The 18,988-nt window shown below is 42.9% G+C and overlaps 1 protein-coding gene across 1 annotated transcript in view; it reads right to left on the bottom strand.

Moving 5' to 3' along the window:
• Nucleotides 1-18,988, bottom strand: part of KNDC1 (kinase non-catalytic C-lobe domain containing 1) — a 654,634-nt gene that overhangs the window by 134,059 nt on the left and 501,587 nt on the right. Inside the window, exons 13-14 of the mRNA XM_078640463.1 lie at nucleotides 13,297-13,500; nucleotides 11,135-11,217 (exon numbers count right to left, since the gene is read on the bottom strand). Coding sequence (XP_078496589.1) covers nucleotides 11,135-11,217; nucleotides 13,297-13,500 — 287 coding nt within the window. The remainder of the gene's footprint in view (nucleotides 1-11,134; nucleotides 11,218-13,296; nucleotides 13,501-18,988) is intronic.

Here is an 18,988-nt window from a genome sequence, read left to right on the forward strand (position 1 = left end):
ATCCCTCTCCAAATTTCAATATTGTCAACAGGAAGTGACCTACCATGGCCACTTACTGTCGAAAGCGGGGAGACGACTAACACCAGAACGAATATCTGTAATTACTAACATGTCTGTACCTCGTACTCAACGGGATGTCCGTGCTTTTCTTGGCATAACCTCTTACTGTCGCCAATGGATTCCTAACTATTCACTCCTCTCTAAACCCTTGTTGTATTTGACTACCAAAGATGTGCATGAACCCCTACCCTGGACGGATGAATGTCAAGAAGCCTTTGACTCTTTGAAATCTGCTTTGTGTTCTGTACCTGTCTTGGGTACCCCGGATTACCGGAAGCCTTTTTCACTTTATGTGCACGAGGTGGACGGTTGTTCCCTTTCAGTATTAACACAGGGTTTTGGCGGAAAACAGAGGCCCTGTGCTTTCTTTTCATCAGTACTAGACATGGTCGCACAAGCCCTTCCCAGTTGTCTGAGGGCCACTGCGGCGGTAATCAGAAGGTATAGTTTTGAATACAGAGCTCACAGTCATGGTACCGCATGCTGTGGATATTCTGTTAAATAGAACCAAGACTCAGCACCTTACGAGTGCTCGTTTAACAGGATATGAACTAACATTGTTTGCACCCCACATTACAATTAAAAGATGTGCTACATTGAATCCAGCAACATTATTGCCTCTCCCTTCCAATGATAAAAAGGATGATATCCATGATTGAATATTTTGGAACTGAAGAGGAAACAAAAGGGTGTGTAGATCTTACCGACACTCCTTTACCAGAGCCCCAAGGAGAGTTGTATGTTGATGGTTCTTGTTTTAAATTACCAGATGGTACTGCCACAGCTGCGTATGCTATTACGACCCCAAAAACGGTGGTGGAAACCGCTAGGATTTCACATCACTCAGCCCAGGCAGCTGAACTAATAGCTTTGTTACGAGCGTGTGAGATCAGTAAAGGCCTGAGAGTAAATATTTACACAGACAGCCAGTACGTCTTCGGCGTTGCCCATAGTTTTGGGAGGCTGTGGAGGGAAAGGGGTTTCTTTACCACACATGGTCAGAAAATTCAACATGGTCCTTTAATTGACCGATTGTTATTTGCCTTAACACTACCAGATAAAGTTGCCATCATCAAATTCAGTGCTCATAAGAAAATCATTGATTCTACGGGAAAGGGAAATGCTTATGCTTACTCAGTAGCTAAGGAAACAGCACAAACCAAGATGACTCCCATGTTTCCTAGTGCTTCAGCCCGGTAGGTGGCAGAAACATCTGTGTTTGACAATACCATTGAAAGCTTAAAAGAGTTACAGAAAGAAGCTACCCTAGACGAGGCACAGAGATGGGAACGTGAAGTGGGACAACTGGACAAGAATGAATGCTGGATAGATCGAACTGAGAAGCAGCGTTGGTTACTTTCTTATGCATTGGTATATGCTGTAGTGACCATGGCTCATGGCCCAGCACATATAGGATCAAAAGGTATTTGTGCAGTATTAGACCCAGTCTGGAATAACCCAAATATTCCCAAAACTGCAGTACGTGTAGTTAAGTATTGCCCTGTGTGTTTGCGTTACAACTCAGGGGGCAGAAAATCTGTCCTGAGTGGACATTTTGCACTGCCATCTCTGCCATTTGAAGTTATACAGATTGATTACATACAAATGGAGAGAGTGAACAATTTGAAATATGTATTGGTGGTGGTTTGCGCTTTCAGTAAATGGGTTGAAGCCTACCCCACCAAGGAAGCCACTGCAGTTGCAACTGCCAAAGCTTTGGTTAAAGAATATTTCCCCCGATACTGTTTGCCCCGGATTATCTGGTCTGATAACGGGACACATTTTAATTCCTTGCTGGTGCAGAGTGTTTGTGATGGTTTACAAATTAGGCAGAAATTTCATGCTGCCAGGCATCCCCAGTCAGCTGGTCTAGTCGAAAAATATAATGGTACATTAAAACTGAAGATGGCCAAAATATGTGCTAGTACTGGATTGAGATGGCCCGATGCCCTCCCTTTAGCATTATTGTCTCCTAGAACAACACCACACACAAGAATGGGGTTATCACCTTACGAGGTAATCTTTGGCCGTCCTGCCAATGTGTGGGGAGTCCCTAGGCCCAGGTCCTTTAGAGATATTGATTATCCTTTGATGACAGACTATTTGTATGCCTTGACTAAAGATCTGCGTTCTATTCATCAACAGGTATCCGAGACATTGCGGCCGCTACCAGAGGGTCCTGGACATCGATTGGGACCAGGCCAGTGGGTTCTGGTGAAGAACTATCAACAGAAATCGAGTTTGGAACCGAAGTGGTCCGAACCATACCAAATCATACTTGCTACGAGGTCGGCCGTGAAGGTGCATGGGCGCAAGCATTGGATCCATGTCAGCCACCTGAAACGCCTCCCGCTCCCTTTGCCCTTTGATTTGCAAACTCGCGAAGGAATCCCAAGCCAAGAAGGAGAGTCGCTTCAGAGCATTGTACCTTTTTCAGAAGCCCGAGAAGAGGGGCAGCCAAGTGAAGCGTTGCCCCCAGGTGACAGGGCGGCGGCTCAATCAGCGGAGGCAGTTGTTTCTGGTGCATCACAGAGTTCGAATGCATCTGATGCCCTTGCAACCGAGTTGTTTTCTGACCAGGGGCAATCTGGTCGCTGTAAATACAACCTGCGGCCCCAAAAACAGCGCAGTACCCCAGATTCTTATTAGGGAAAGACTTGAGTTGAGAAACATCGGATAGACACACTGGGGTACTGAGCGAAACACTGGACTGAACCCGTTGAGAGCTAGGAACACTGTGCTAAGTAGCTCTGTTCAGAAAGAAAGACTGAGTTGAGGGCTGCGGTTGTTCTACAAGACGAAGGAAGTTGTTTGCCGTTTTTTTCTTTTGATGGATAATAAGAGTCTGCCTGTGAGGCTCTAAACGGACACAGGGAAGAAGAACCCCTCTGGTGGCGTGCGGGCTTTGTGGATACCTTCCCGTCCGCGCAGCGGGCGGGCGCAGCGGGCGCGCCGGGGGCGCGCCGGAGGCGCGCCAGAGGCAAGCCCGTCTGCGCCCGTCCGCGCCGGGACCGGGCCCAGGGCCACAACCCCTGCCCAAAAATTGTCTGGAGCCATCAAGGAGTACTCCAGCCAAAACCTACTTGCGCTTCGGCCACCTATCATGGCCAATTGCTTAAACATTAATCCTGCAGAGATCTACAAGGATTCCTCCACCTCCTGTCCCCACTGTTATGACACCATTCCACTCATACTCTCTAATATGAAAGGCACTATAACAGAACAGGAGGTAGGGGCTGCAATTTCTATAGCCCTTATAAATGCGCGCTCACTCGGTAAGCACAGGCAGGAAATCTATGATCTTATAATTGACTTTAAATTAGATGTACTGTTTATTACCGAAACTTGGGCCGATGACACTTCACAGCCAGACCTAGTCGTCGCAGTCCCACAGGGATATAAAGCTTACTGTCAGGATAGGCCCAAACAAAGAGGGGGCGGGCTGGCCATAATTGCTAGAGATTTGTATCCCGTCAGAACGACCCCCATTCCATCAACCTCCTGTGAAGCCATGCAATTTGCCATCAACGTTTCCCCTTTGTTTAATTTTAAGGGAATACTAATATATCGCCCTCCAGGATCCAAGACGGCCTTCCTATCCAGCATTAACACCATGATGGAATCCGTAGCCACGGAAAGCACCTTTACGGTTCTAGGCGACCTAAACTTTCACTTAGATCAATGTCACCTTACTGACTCTGCTGCCCTTATCTCCGATTTAGAAACCCTAGGGCTAAGACAATTTGTTACGTCCTCCACACATCAAGCGGGCCACATCCTGGACCCCATTTTTTCCAACCTAGAAGGCCTGCAAATTACCAACATCCTGCCTATGCCTTGGACTGATCATTTTGCAATTTTTGCAAACATACCCATTAGTAATCACTGCAGCACTAATCAATGTTCCATGCCCAAACATTCTTTTAAAGACTGGAAAAACATAAATCATGATGAGCTGCAACTCATACTGGAACAAACTCGTCCCACGTTTGCCTCAGATCCCAACTTAGCTCTCCAGCAATTCTACGACTGGCTAGGCCAAGCTACAAATCAATCAGCCCCTACCAAAGAACATTCCAAAAACAGATCCAAACCTACTGCCCCTTGGTACAATGAACAACTAAGGGCACAAAAACAGATTAATCGTAGCAAGGAAAGAATCTGGAGAAAAGACTACGACACAGCCAGTAAACTAGTCTACAAGGAAGCCCTGGCACTATACAAAGCCATGATAGCGAAAGCAAAAAAAGAATACTATAGTGATCAAATTGAGAAAGCTAAGAACTCTAGCAAATAACTTTTTCAAATCACTAAAGCACTATCAGGTAATTCACCCGACCTCACTCCCCCTCCGTCGCAACTTTTGTGTGACTCCCTCGCTTCCTTTTTTTTCACCAAAGTAGATGATATCTACCAGGCATTTTCCACCAAATCACCTCAAATCACAACCACATCTACTCCCTCTTCCTCGGCTAATATGTTCCTCAGTTTTCAACCAGTCACCCCTGACCAAATAAAAAATACAATATCCACTATTAAATCAGGATCACCTTTGGACCCCTGCCCTCTCTCCGTACTCCGACCGGTAATGGACTCTATCATACCGGAACTCACGCAGGTCTGCAATTTGATCCTCTTGTCAGGCAATTACCCGGACCCCCTCAAAAACACCTTACTAAAACCCTTGTTAAAAAAACCCTCCCTCGACAAAAGTGAGCTAAAAAATTATCGCCCCATCGCTAGCCTCCCCTTCATGGCGAAGGTGATTGAAAAAATCATGAACAGCCAGATTTCCGAATTTATAGAAAAACATCAGCTCCTGGACAGCACGCAGTTTGGGTTCAGGAAACACCATGGCACAGAGACAGCCCTGATCAAAGCCGCCGATGATATCAGGGTAATCAGGGACCAGGGTGGCACTGCCATACTGGTTCTGCTAGATTTATCTGCGGCCTTCGACACGGTCGACCACAACATCTTGGTCGACCGTGTCCAGGGATGTGGCATCGGCCGCACTGCCAAAGACCTAATTGCGTCTTTCCTTGCCAAAAGAACGCAGGCTGTCATTCTAGGTCCCTTTCAATCGGCCCAACTCTCTGCTCCCTGTGGAGTTCCCCAAGGCTCATCCCTGAGTCCGACACTCTTTAACATTTATGTGTCGGACCTTGCTAAGACCATCAAAGCACATGGGATGAGCCTTACCTCCTACGCCGACGATACCCAACTTGTGTTGGCAATCAAAGGGAATGGAGAGCAAGTAGCCGAAAAATTTCAGGAAGGGCTCCTGGATATAGGAGAATGGATGGCTACCAACTGCCTAAAGTTAAATTCGGAAAAAACCGAGGTACTCATCTTTGGACCTCTCTTACCAGCCTGGCCAACTAGTTGGTGGCCAGAGACCTTCGGTACCTCTCCTACACCCACCACCAAGGTCAGGAACCTCGGAGTCATCTTCGACGATGGTTTGATCTTCTTGGACCACGCCAATAAAACAGTGTCTACGGCACACCTGAAATTAAAAATGATCAGGAAAATACGTCCTTTTCTCCCTGACTCTGCCATCAAGACACTAGTCACTGCCCTTGTCCTTTCATCCTTGGACTATTGCAATGGGCTATTTCTTAATGCTCAAACTAGAGTAATCACAAAACTCCAAACGATACAAAACGCAGCGGCACGTCTGCTCTCTGGCAAGACAAAGTTTGAATCCATCTCCAAAAATATAAAGGAGTTTCATTGGCTCACTGTACAAAAAAGAATTCACTTTAAATCCCTCTGCATTGTGTTTAAAGCAGTCAACAATCAAGGACCACATTTCCTTAAAGATCAACTACAACACTACAAACCCACCAGAGCCTTACGATCAGCCACTCTCTATCAACTGGTCGTCCCTCGCACCAAAACTGTCACCTGGGGAGACCGTCGCTTTTTGGTGGCAGCCCCCAGACTCTGGAACACCCTGCCTCTCAACATCAGGCAAAGTACCACCCTCCTTCAGTTCCGTAAACTCCTGAAAACCTGGCTGTTCACTCAATAATCACCTGTTCACTCAATAATCATCTCTCCCTTTACAGTCCGCCTTAATCAAACGGTTCATAACTTTACTTTCCGTATGCAAACAAATGATCTATCAGCGCCAAGACGCCCAAGGGTATATGCAGCGCTCTATAAATATTAAAAATAAATAAATAAATACATTTTTGGACTTATAGAGAGGGACCGAGTTAGATCTGGACTTATAGAGAGCATGTTTCCTTTTGCTCGATTTGCAATGGAGGATGAAAGGCCACTAGCCCCTCAGCGATATGTGGACAATATGCATTTGTTTTCCGGATGGTCCACCAGAGTGAAGGTGGCATTCATTGCTTTTATTGTTATCATTACAGTAATTATGATGTGTGTATTTGTATACTTAGAGTTTTAGCATCCTGTACAGAAGCTGTTAGGTACTACTGTTGCCCAGGAAGAGCATATCTTCTATTCTCTGCCCCCTCATAAGGCAAGACATAGAGAAACCTATATGAAAAACGCTTTTATTGAGATGTTGCACCAGACTCACAGCACCACAAATAAGACGAATTGTTGGGTATGTGGGTTACTTCCCTCAGTGATGCATCAGCATGAACTATTCATCTCCTTACCAATGTCTTATTTAGCTAGCTGTGAAGCCTGGTTCCAATTACTGTCTTTGATGTATTCGCATTATGTAGCTGAACCAAAGATTTATACTGAAAAAGATTATGAGGCTATTTTGAAGTATATAGAGCAACATCAAGGATTTGACGCAGAAGGAAATGGCGGAGAGGGCTCTTTGGACCCCAATGCTTGCATGAATGTATATAAAAATTATAAGAATATTACGTGGTTAATGGAGGAGATGCAGGATTTTGAACTTTTTAATGACACTATGTATTTCTAGCATTTTAAAGAACAAAATGTTACGAATGACAAAGCATTGCCGATCCCCATTATCAATACTACCTCTCCCTTCTGCATACAGGGAAGAGGCCATGTTAAGGTAGGAAAGAGTAGATGCAATTATACTTACACCCTACAGGTATATAGGACCCCACCTATGATTACTCCACCAGATGTATATTTCGTATGTGGTGAGAATGCATACAAGTGGCTCCCACGGGGATGGGCAGGAAGTTGCTATCTCTTGTTCCTCTACCCTCCTGTGTATATTGCTCCGCCCGACTATCACAGAACTCATCAGTTAGTTCAAAAAGGGGTAGTGGTTAGCCGAAATATTAGGAGCTTTGACACCGATAGTACTGATCAAACAGACACCTCCCTGTAGCAATTCGAGGATTTTGCCAAGGGTCTCACCCCCTTTTGGGGACCTATATTCAATAGCCACAGTATAAGACGCCTGTCCCGAATAGTTGAGAATGTGGTCCAGACCACCACTGGGATCTTACCTAACATTACTGTGGAGCTTCAGGCGACGAGGCTTGTTTCGCTTCAGAACCGGATGGTTCTTGACGTCATCCTCGCAGACAGGGGAGGAGCCTGTCGTGTGATCGGCAGCTCTTGCTGTGTGTTTATTCCTGACTCAGCCCCTACCATTCATCTTGCTATACAAAAATTGCATCGAGTAGCCAGCGAAGCACATGTGGATAACGGCACCTGGTCCCTTAGCAGTTGGTTTTGGGGTCTTTTAGCTACTTGGGGTTGGAAAATATTTATGGTGCTCGCTGGAGCGTTTGGAGTAATATTTACGTGTTGCCTGTGTCTCCAATGTGGCCCGGCCTGCTGTTCATTCTGTGCAGCAAGGATAACATCTGCTTTGAACTTTTCCCGTCATGCAAAGGCCGAAAAGCAGATGATCCAAAAGGAGGTGTCAGACCTCATGCAGATCGATGAAGGAGTTTTCGTGGAGTAAATCTAGTTATATTGGCTATAGTAGGCCAAAAGGGCCGTCTGTTGGGATCGAAATTTGAAAACACGCATTATTGGCCTAATATATTCAATATAACCTCGTAATTATATAATCATGTAGTTACAGTTCACTATGATCGCTTATTAACCAATGATTCACTTTTGATTTGTTTGCTCCTATTGGTATAGCCGGAGCCATTTTGTTTCGTTTCTCTATGTGCAAGTGCTGTTTCCCAGAAATCACATGATTACGCTTTCTGCTCGAAACCACAACGGCAGCCAAGCTGCCTACTATAGTTGTTAGCTGGTAGCTCAAGGATCCCCAAGGTCACATCTGCCCTTCTAGTGTGATGCGCACATTCTAGCAGAGCCCGTTCCTGTACTCCCCGGGCTACAGATAGACAGGGAGGCACCTTACTGACCTGCCCCCGGAATAGCTTAGGCCTAGGCTACTAGCAATCAATTGTGCCTTATATGGGTATTCCTCTTGGCTTACTGACAAGTTGTATCTTTCCTTGTAGGGTGTCATTTTGAACGCATGAAACGTATATATGCTTTGTATTTTGAACATGTAATCAGTCTCCTCTGCGCACCTCCGAGGGTCGTGTAGACTGAGGCTCCCCTGCCAGGGCTTGTATTTGATGAATAAACGATTGAACCTTCTCCATTGCCGACTGAATTATTATTACGAATAAAAGCATATGGGCTATTGGTGAGTATAGCCCGCTAGAATAATTTTGAATCCTTCAGGAGTAAGAGGAGAAAGTCCTGTAGTTGATCAAGAATTTTTATTCCTGGCAATGGCTATAAGTAGAATTTGCATAGTATCTTTATGGAATGACCCAAACCCCCCAACGTTTCAACAATGGCTATCACGGCTCCTTGCTATATATAGCCTAGAGAAGGCATTATATTAGAAAAAAGGATACAAAGCAAGGCAGCAAGGGAAACGTATTTGGGCACCAGTTATAGAATGGAAACAAAGATTGGAAAGTAACTAGCTGGGAAAGGCTATGAGTACCCTCTTTTTTCTTCTTTCTCTTCCTGATTTAAAGCTAGGAGGATCCCGTAAGAGAGGATAAATGATGGGAAATACGGGTCTAGAGTTACAATAACATCAGATCATTAAGAATGAATATGTATAATAATGCTAAGATTTTGACATGTCTTATACACCATAAGGATAGAAGAAGATATTTGTTTAAATAGCAATTGTAAATATATAAGGATATATATTAGTACAAAGAGATAATTTTTAACTGAATGTACTTAGATTTTTTTGCTTTTTAAACTGTGTACCATTGAAACAATGAAATAACGAATTGATGTTGATTGAATAAAATAAAAATTAAAAAAAAGAAAGGAAAGGAGAAGTTTGGTAAACAGAGTGCTTCAGAACTGGTTTGGACTTGACAAGGGCCCCTCACCCCTCAGAGAACAAAGGATTTTGGGGTATAAATATTGGGACCCTGATCCCATGAAATTAGATCACTATGGACTACAAGAAGAAACCTTTACCGAGGAAGGAACCTAAAGAAACTGAGGAGAGACTATTCCCAAGCGGAAGTGCTGCTTGGGGGATTGGCCTGCAGTGGTTGCCTTACTGCCAAAGGAAGGAGAAAGGTACTTTGTGTACTTTGCTTTCAACTTCTGAAGGATCTCCAAGGGCTTGGAAAAGAGCTTGCCTCCTGCTGAAGTCTCAGGGACAACATAATTCATCCCCCAGCTCCCCAGAGTTCTTTGGAAGTGCCTGCTGCTGATGTGGGCCTTCTGAGGGACTGCGTGTCGCAAGGAGCTGGAAGCGCGACTCAATGAGAAGAAGCGTGTCGCCGTCGCTGTGCCTGCCGTCGCAACTCCGAAGGAGGGTGTTGCCGTTGGAACTGTCACACTGAACCGCATCGGAGAGAAGTGTGCCGCAACAAAGAGGAAGCGTGTCGCTGTCGCTGCCGTCACATCTCTGAAGGAGGGTGTCACCGCTGTAGTTGTCGTACTGCACCGCATCAGGAGAAGAATCTCGCAACGAGGTCGGAGCGTGTCGCCATCGCTGTGCCTACCATCGCAACTCCGAAGGAGAGTGTCGCCGCTATAACTGTCGCATTGCACCGCATTGACCAAGAGCACCTCGCATCCCCGAGAAGCGCGCCGCCGTCGGTGCTGCTGCCGTCGCATCTTTGATGTCGCCGCTGTAGTTGTCGCATCGAGTGAAAACTTCAAGCATCGTGGCAGAAGAGCGTCGCCACTGGAGCTGTTGTCGTTGCTTCATAAGTGTGTCGCTGCTGCAGTCCACGCATCGAACCGAGGACTTCTCGCATCTCCGAGAAGCGTGCCGCATCTGGAAGATCTTCACGTCTTTATTTCTTTGTATCTGAACTTTGCCGCATTTCCCATCGCTGCGACATTGCTTGTTGTGGAAGCCCAACGCAACCTAAGGTCTATTGATGCAGTGTTGCATCTAAGAACTGAAATTAACTAAGTTTAAATCTACCATCTTAAAGTAATCATAGTGTGTATTTTTGTCGTTTATGGGCTTGTGGTAACTCTATATAAAGTCTTCTTATTTTTTTATATAAAACCTGTGTGGTGTCCATTTGTAATGTTGTCACTGGGTTACTGTATGTGGTCATAACTGCTTAACTTATAACGCCTCTGAAGTAAAGCCCTTCTGCTCGTGCCAAGCTACCAAGGGGGTGATCAGGGGTTATTTTAGGAGTGTAATCCCCTTATCCTGACTAGAGGAGAGGGTCCCTATTTGTCACAAGTACCTACCTGTGCCAACTAGAGACCCCCAAATCTAACAGTTAGCCATAGCATCGGTTCGAACAGCCCACACTAAGCACTTGCTACAATTTATAGGTTTTCGCCGCCTAGTGGGCGCCCTCAGCGGATCTCTCTTACAAGGCATGCTGGAATTAGTGGTTCACTGCTACAATTCAATCAAGCCCTTCAGTGGGTAATACTACAAAAATCCCTTACAGTTCACTTTGTTTATTTCAACTTTAAAATAAAGTCCATTTCACACGCACCGCTGCTCCATGACAATCCTATATATAATATATATAGATAGTTTTTATGAGTAGAAGTTCTAATGAAGAATGTACACATAAAAAAAGAGACAATTTACTAAGTCAAAAAGTCTTTAGAAATATTCGACAAAATAATTTTTTTCCAATTAATGAATCAATAAACTTACTTTAGAACAATGGAAGGTTTGGCTCCAACACCAAAAGACCTCGAATTTAAAAGATTCACAGGATGGCAATTTTTAAACAAGTCCTAAAATAAAAAAAACACAATTATTAATTTAAACATTCAATGAAGAAAATAATCATAATCATCAGTGAGACAAGATGGGATCGTCAAGGTTCAAAATGGAGTTTACAAGGACTTTAATTAAACATGCCTACAGAGGATGAATAGTGTACAAAATGTCTGAACATCACAACTGTCTGTCCTCATTCGCCATACATTCAGTGCCTAGTTAGAAATATAATAAAATAGATTTTGCAATATGATCCACCTGTGAGAACCAATTTTATAGCTAAATGTCTTATAACGACATGACACAATAATAAGAGGAGGAACACTCCTTTTGTAAACAAATGTACAAATGTTTTCTTCTTGATTTGATTATTGAGGACTAGCAATATCCGTTTGGTTGGGATAGCAAGGCTTTTCAGAGGCTTTACTATTCCCAAAGTCCCATGGCAGTTGTGGTTCATTTTCATGTGCCAGTTTATTTTTAGGTCTGGTGTTAGCCAAGACCTTTTGATTTAGTTAAACTTGTATCCATTATGTGCTGATTGACAGGGGCTTTCAGCCAGTCCTCTGCATCCATTGGTCTATTATTGTGCCACTCATATTTTCCTTCCAATCACTACAGCATAGTGCATGGGGCAATGTGTCAGCCTATGACGAACTTCACTGTGAGTGACAGCATTCTTCCCTTTCACAAGGAGTACAGCCACACACCAAGTAATTCCCTTCAGACCCAAGTACTACTATGGCAAGTATGCTTTTTGAGACCCAAAAATATTTCTAGACACTTTTTTTGGTCTCCTCTACCAGACAGCACAAGATGTCTGGTTGCAAAAGATCTATTGTGAACTTAAACTGGGCTTAGAATCCTAACATTTCTTACCATTGGTTAGCTTCTTTGTCTCTTTGATGTGCTTGCTTTTTGTTAAATGGCTTGTCTTCTTTTGGGTTTGTCCCTCCATCGGAGCATAACCTCTTTAACTTTGTTTTGATTGTCTGACTTGTATCCTTCCACAGCACACCTTTTGGTAAATACTTTTTTCCTTTTGGTTAAGCACCCCACAAGAGTGTGTGTTTTCCAGCACACTTCCTTTTGTACTTCTCCCCCTACCCTGCACACATGTTGCTCTCTTTTGTGTGCTTCTCACCTGCCCTTATGCTCTGTGTTGCTCTCTCCCTTGTGATTTCTATCCTCATCCCCTATGCTCTCTCCCTTGAATACTTCTTCCCCCCGAGTTGCTCTCTCCCCTATGTTCTTCTCCCCATCCTCCATGTTGCTCTCTCCCTCGTGTGCTGCTTTTCTAGTCCTACACCCAAACAGCAGTTTTGTTACCCCCAACTCTACGGTGGTCCTATTTTAAGAAATATATTTGGGGGGGGGGGGGCAGGTAGCAAAATCCTAGTGGCCTCTTTGCATTAAAAACGTGTGTTCGCACTTCATGAGTTTAATATTGTTTTACATTTACCGATCGATCTTGCATCTGTAAATTAAAAAAGTGACTCCGGTATTATTTCATAAGCCTGTAGATGCATGGTGACCCATACGCTCACATACACCCTCAAACATGCATGCTCATACAACATGACATGGCTGCCAATAGTAGTGGCTGCTTAACTGTGCCCTTTTTTGGTTTCCTTTTTGCCAGAAGGCACTAGCCCACATATCCCAAATGTAACACCTATTGGTTTTGATAATGCATATTTTCAGATTGAAAAAGGCCCAACAGCTTCCAAATTAGGTTTTAAAAAAAACATGATCTATTTGCTTTGACAATGCTTGTTTACCTTTGCTACGGGGGCACGCAGAACTGGAATAGTAGGCATCAAATTCAAAGTGTCATACCCCATTTCTGAGGCTGAACTTAGAAAAAAGTTATATATACTAGGCCCCCAAATCCTATGCTGCTCATAATGACTGTGATTGGGGCCTGACTGTTTAACTTACGGCTTAAACTCGCATTCAAAGCTTGTGGGAAGTGCCATTATAATAATAAAAATAATAATGGAAACAAGTGTTACATTAACGTTGAACCAACTACGCCAGCAATTGAAATATATTTCTATTTGTACACAAAGCTCTATCATGGTATGATTTACCTCTTGAAGCAGGGTCAGTTGCTGTGACATCTGCTGTACGCTATAGTCACTAAAAATGTGGGACCCTCTGTCCTCTGCTTTCACATAGGAGCCTGAAAATTCATCCAGATCACCGGTGTAACATGGCCGCGGTAACGCTGCTGCAATGGTATATTGCTTGTCCTTCTGGTTCAGCGTTCCTTTCGGTATTTTCCAATTGAAACTCTGTAAAAGAGCACAGAAAGCACTATAACATGTTTGTTCATAACCACTGTTAATAAATCATAGAAGGGAGTTGATAATCTAGAGATTCTGCTTTCAATTAAAGGCACTGCTGGTTGACATATGATTTAGAATTGTGGTGTTTTTGCAAAATTGTGTTGAAATTAAAATGAACTAAACTTACTTCAGCGAAAGCAAACTTGCTTTTGAGTCCAGGTTATTGTTTATAGCTCTTCATACACTTTCGTTGCAATGGAGCATTTTTAAATGATGACGTCAATATAAAAGACTACTCTGGTAAATAAATGATGGTTCAATCCATGTAGGTTCTTCAATTAGATTTATTCAGGATAAGATGTTAAGCAGAGCCCCACCAGGAGCAGCCTTCCTGATGCTCAGCCCATCCACCAACTGACTCACACACTCACCAACATTCCATTCACCAACATTCTGTCACCACAATCACACTGGCTGAGCAGCAGGTATAACACATCTCCTTTCTTTATATTGATTATAAAAGAACTATACATAGAATTACAATGAAGTCTGATGCAAGCAAAGGATGACATAGGAACAATATGATGCAACAGAATGGTAACCAAACCATTGCCACAAATAAGCAAGATAGCAATGATCTAAAACCTCAGCATGAAGATAAAAGATGGAAAATATCATGCACAAGAAATAAAAAGCTTGAGAGAAAGGAAAACAAGAAACCTATACATTCAAATTTTAACTGTGCCACTTTGGTGAAAAATGTTGAAGAAAACAGCAGAAAAGAAGGTTCTCCATCAGTTCAGGAACAAAGATGTAACACAAATTTTGCAGGGCTTGAAAGCTTGTCATAGAACATAAGTTGTTGTGTACAGAGAGCTGGGTTGAGGTGCTGCCAAATCCTTTCGCCGTCCTAGAAAAAAAAAACAAGATTAAAGTGATCCTACCTTCCTGCTTTTAGTTAAATAATGACCATTGGACATATAGTACTCTTGCAAATACATCAGGTCATCAAAATCCAGCTGGAAGTAGAAAGGTAATCACAGCCGGCATACAAAGCAGATAACCAGAAAGAAGTCGAAGTGCTTCAGACTTGCCTCTAGATTAATGAAACAAAGATGGTGGCTTGTATGCATTACGTGTGCAGAGAGGCTCCAGGCGGGAACGTGCACCAAACGTGGCCGCGCAGCTGTACTGATGAGGAAAGAGGGAGGAACATCACAATGAAGGTGCCTGGACCGTGGGAAGACAACGTTGAATGAAAACCGCATGATCCCCAAGCAGTAGGTAAGCGGGTGCTAGCCTTGCTTAACTCGTGCCACAGTTTGAAAAATAACTGCAGCAGTTGAACTGCCATTGAAGACCCACCGGTAGTTGAACAATGCCAAACCATTCTCCAAATGTGAAAAGAACCGCTCTTGTTGCCGGTGCCAAGACCAGTGTGGGAAAGCATCACTAGCAATCTGACACATGTAGAACTCGGCACAAACATACATGCCATGAAACAGTTAGAAGCCAAGTCTGCTCTGTCAGAGTGAGGTCCTCTTCAGCAAGATAAAACTGGTGCCATTATGCAGCAAAGTGGCCAGGCCAGGCAAATTTCACAGTGCATATCCTCCGTGTACTAAAACCAACCAATAAAGCACATGCAAAACATATCTCACTGAAAGTGCTGCAAATATGCTCCAGCTGGTAGGCTGTTCACAGGCCCACAGGAACAAATCCAAGAAGAATCACTGTGGGATCTGGTACACCCAGGTTGGATCACAGCAGGTAGACTCCTTAAAAATCAAGGACGCTCTTCCCCACAAAGGTTGAGGGAACTCCTCTTGATGGAGTTACTTTCCCAAGGTAGATCAACAGGGAGAACTCTTACAGGGTTACAGCAGTCAGGAATATAGAAAGTCCAGCAGGAATTGGCACACCCGGGTTGGGGCCGACCAATCTTGTGGTCACTGGTGGGGCTGAGGGTTGCCAGATTCTTAAAGTTCAATTAATTGATAACCAGTTACTTCAAGCAGTTACAGTGCAAACAGGTTGCACAACTAGGTTCTTTTAAAAATTGTCGCCAAAATGCGTGTTAAATAAATGATGGTCCAATCCATGTAGGTTCTTCAAGTAGATTTATTCAGGATAAGAAGTTAAGCAGAGCCCCACCAGGAGCAGCCTTACTGCTGTTCAGCCCATCCACCAATTGACTCACACACACTCACCAACATTCCAATCACCATCTTTCTGTCACCACAGTCACACTGGCTGAGCAGCAGGTATAACAACTACATTCATTTTAGAAAGCAAAATTAACACATTTACACCTTTAGATTTATACCCTTGCCCAGGAGCAGATTTCCTCACTTAAGGAATTCACAACTTTCCAACAGTACTCATAGATTTCTACCACCCTGCGAAGGCAAATCGTACACAGGTTCAAATTAGGAAAATACCTTTACATGAGCGCAAATGCACAATTCTTTTTTTACCACCGTGAAACTATTTTTCACTGTGAGGAGACTCCTTTCCCTACACTCAAGCTAATTTTGGGTGTTTTCCATTCCCACACTGTAAACAGATTTTTCCCCGGCCTTGACAGGAGAAAATCTGTAACTGTTTTCCAAAGTGAAAATGGGTTAAGGATAAGTTTATGAATATGTACAAACTCTTGAGTTTAGGTGTCGCCAAACTTTCAAAGGCATTATTGCCCTAGAACACCCATTACCCCAGCCTTCAGAGATACATGTGCCTAAAATGATTCCACACATGAGTAATGTTAGCCCTGTAAATTGATTTTGTGAATTGCTGGCACTGAACACAGAAGTCCAAATGACTTTGAAAATGTGATCCACATTATATTTCTCACTTAAGCTTGATGAGAAATGGCACTATATATTTAATGATTTATGGAGATCTACCAGGAAATTCTGCAACAAGCTTCTCAAGTTTGTAAAGTATCTCACTAAAAAATATTACATATTATTAAATAGAAATGCTGATTCCCTCTTTGGGTCATGTACAAGGAACAATTGAGGGACTCTGCTGAGTTTATGACAGCTTTATCAATAGAACCAGAGAAGGGCTTTGCCACAGCAGATAGATGATTGCTGTGATGTTGTCTTTACTGGCTTCAAATGCAATTGTATTCATTTTGTTTAGACTTAAATAAAGCTCTTATTTCCTTTAATGATCCACGTTATCATTTGGGTCTCTGACTTTACATAGGACATAGGAGTATGTGATTGATTCATTATAAGTTAGGAGCAAGATAGCTCGACATTTGTGGCGTCAATGCACTTGTGTGCCTTCATAATTCTGAGAAGCGCTTTCTAACAATAATATCCTCAATTGGTAGCACATTCAGTTACAGTGTGAACAGTTCCATCACTGATCTGTTTCTTCTTTATGCCCTCCACATGCCAGATTCATTTATGGACTGTCAAGTGATTTTAGGATATTTAAATGTATTTAAAGCAAGATCTGGAACAGCTGTAACACTGAATACCATCACTGTACCTCTGTCTTTATCCTGGTGAGATTGGCCAGATTTGCCAAGAATGAGACTGCCTCCTCAGCTCACCATTTCCTGACAATGCTAGCTTCCCAGAGGCCTTCCTCATTCTAAAGAATGCATCACCAATCAACGTAAGTCCAGGGATAAAGTGTCCTACATTTTCCTGGAAAATGTACACCTGTGCCAAACGGATCAGCTAGCATTCAAATTACTTTTAGAGACAGGGTGTGAACTCACTTTTTAGTGATTCATTCTGTAATGACAATGCCTAGCCGATCAAGAAGCAAAGCATGTTAAATCCCTGCACACCATCCCTAAGTCTACAGATTGCATCAGGAAGGCACAATCCCAGTGCATTTTCGGTCCAAGCTTGATCATAGTCACAGTATTTTCTCTAACTTGAAAGTTGACGTTAAATGCTCATTACTTGCCTCTAGAATAATCTGTTGATGGCCTTGTGCAAAAGCCTGTCTTTAAACTAGCTTGGATAGAATGTGGCATCCAGATTCTATATGAGCTTCTTGTGAGCAGTAAAACATTGCCACCCGGGGAACAGGCTTCAAACAAAAATGTCCTCAGTTCAAATATTTCAAGCACATACAAATATGCACCACTCTTGGTACACATCACCAGTGTAGCACCTTTGCTTCATATCAAGTCCGAACATTAAGCCACTGTGTGGCAAGTATATCCCAATAAACAAATGTGCAACTCTTTATTACTTGGTAATCTACGTATGACTTTCGAGAAGCACTTGAGTGTCCCAGTGGATAAGAACATACATGGGGGATTTTGACAAAGTCATTCCTCTCACAGTTTAGCAAAGTTATTTATTTCTTCATCAAATGCTGAGGATTCCAGTGTGTCCTGGTCATGGTGGTCTTAAGTTGATCAACCTGATAACATAGTAACGCTATTCAAAAGGCCTGCTTCTACATGGAACGTTCGATGTTCTATGGTCAATCACTTCTGGTAAAGTATAGGGAATAATATTCACATGAGTAGTCAGAACACAGTGGCCACTTACCTCACACTTAATGTGCATGATGCTTCAAATAGTGTTTATCAAGGTATCAACCTGCCTCAGAATGTGACACAATTTGAATTGTGTCATACTTGATGACTTGGGGCCATATGTATCAAGCAAAATTGCGATCGCAAATGCCGAAATTCGCAGAATCGCAATTTTGCTTTGTGGTATGTATGAGGCACATCTGCTTGCAAAATAAGGAATCACAAATTTTGCGATTCCTTAAATGCAATGTACGAAACACCAAAAAAGTGCAATTTGGCCGTAAGAAATCGCAAATTACCACCAACTTCAAATTGGTGGTAATTTGTGATTTCTGTGAAAAATGCACTTTTTTGAATTTGTCAAAGTGCAATGTGAAGCACATACATGGCCTTAGGGCATTTATGTGCACCACATGTGCCCCCATGCTTATTTCAGGGGTTCAACAGGGTGTCTTTTTGACACCCTTGCACCCTTGAAATTGCATTCTCAATTTGGGATTTGCTGATTGCTAATCACAAATTGAGAATGTCTTCCCATTCATTCCTATGGGCCTCTAGGCCCATAGGAATGAATGGGGAGGTATTCCTTAATTGTGAATCGCAATTTGAGATTCGCAATTAAGGAATATGTAGGATTCGCAAAATTTATTGCAAATCCTACATACATAGCATTTTGCGATTCTCAAATAGTGATTCGCAAAAAATCGCTATTTGAGAATCGCAAGATGACTTTTTGATACATATGGCCCTTAATGAGGTTTTCACCTTAGACCTGTCCAGTTGCTCTGTATCTTAATTTGATTATAGTGAGATGATTCAATGAACAATATTTTCCGGTGATGATTCCCATACACCTCAACACATCAATGTAAATAACTTCATTATTCTTACTGTTAATATTAACACAATATTACCAACACAGTATTTATTTTCTAGATATATTAAGCTTGTCACAAAAATTGAACTTCAGAAACATAA

Source organism: Lissotriton helveticus, chromosome 5_1, assembly GCF_964261635.1.
Source record: "Lissotriton helveticus chromosome 5_1, aLisHel1.1, whole genome shotgun sequence".
In the NCBI taxonomy this organism is placed as follows: domain Eukaryota; kingdom Metazoa; phylum Chordata; class Amphibia; order Caudata; family Salamandridae; genus Lissotriton; species Lissotriton helveticus.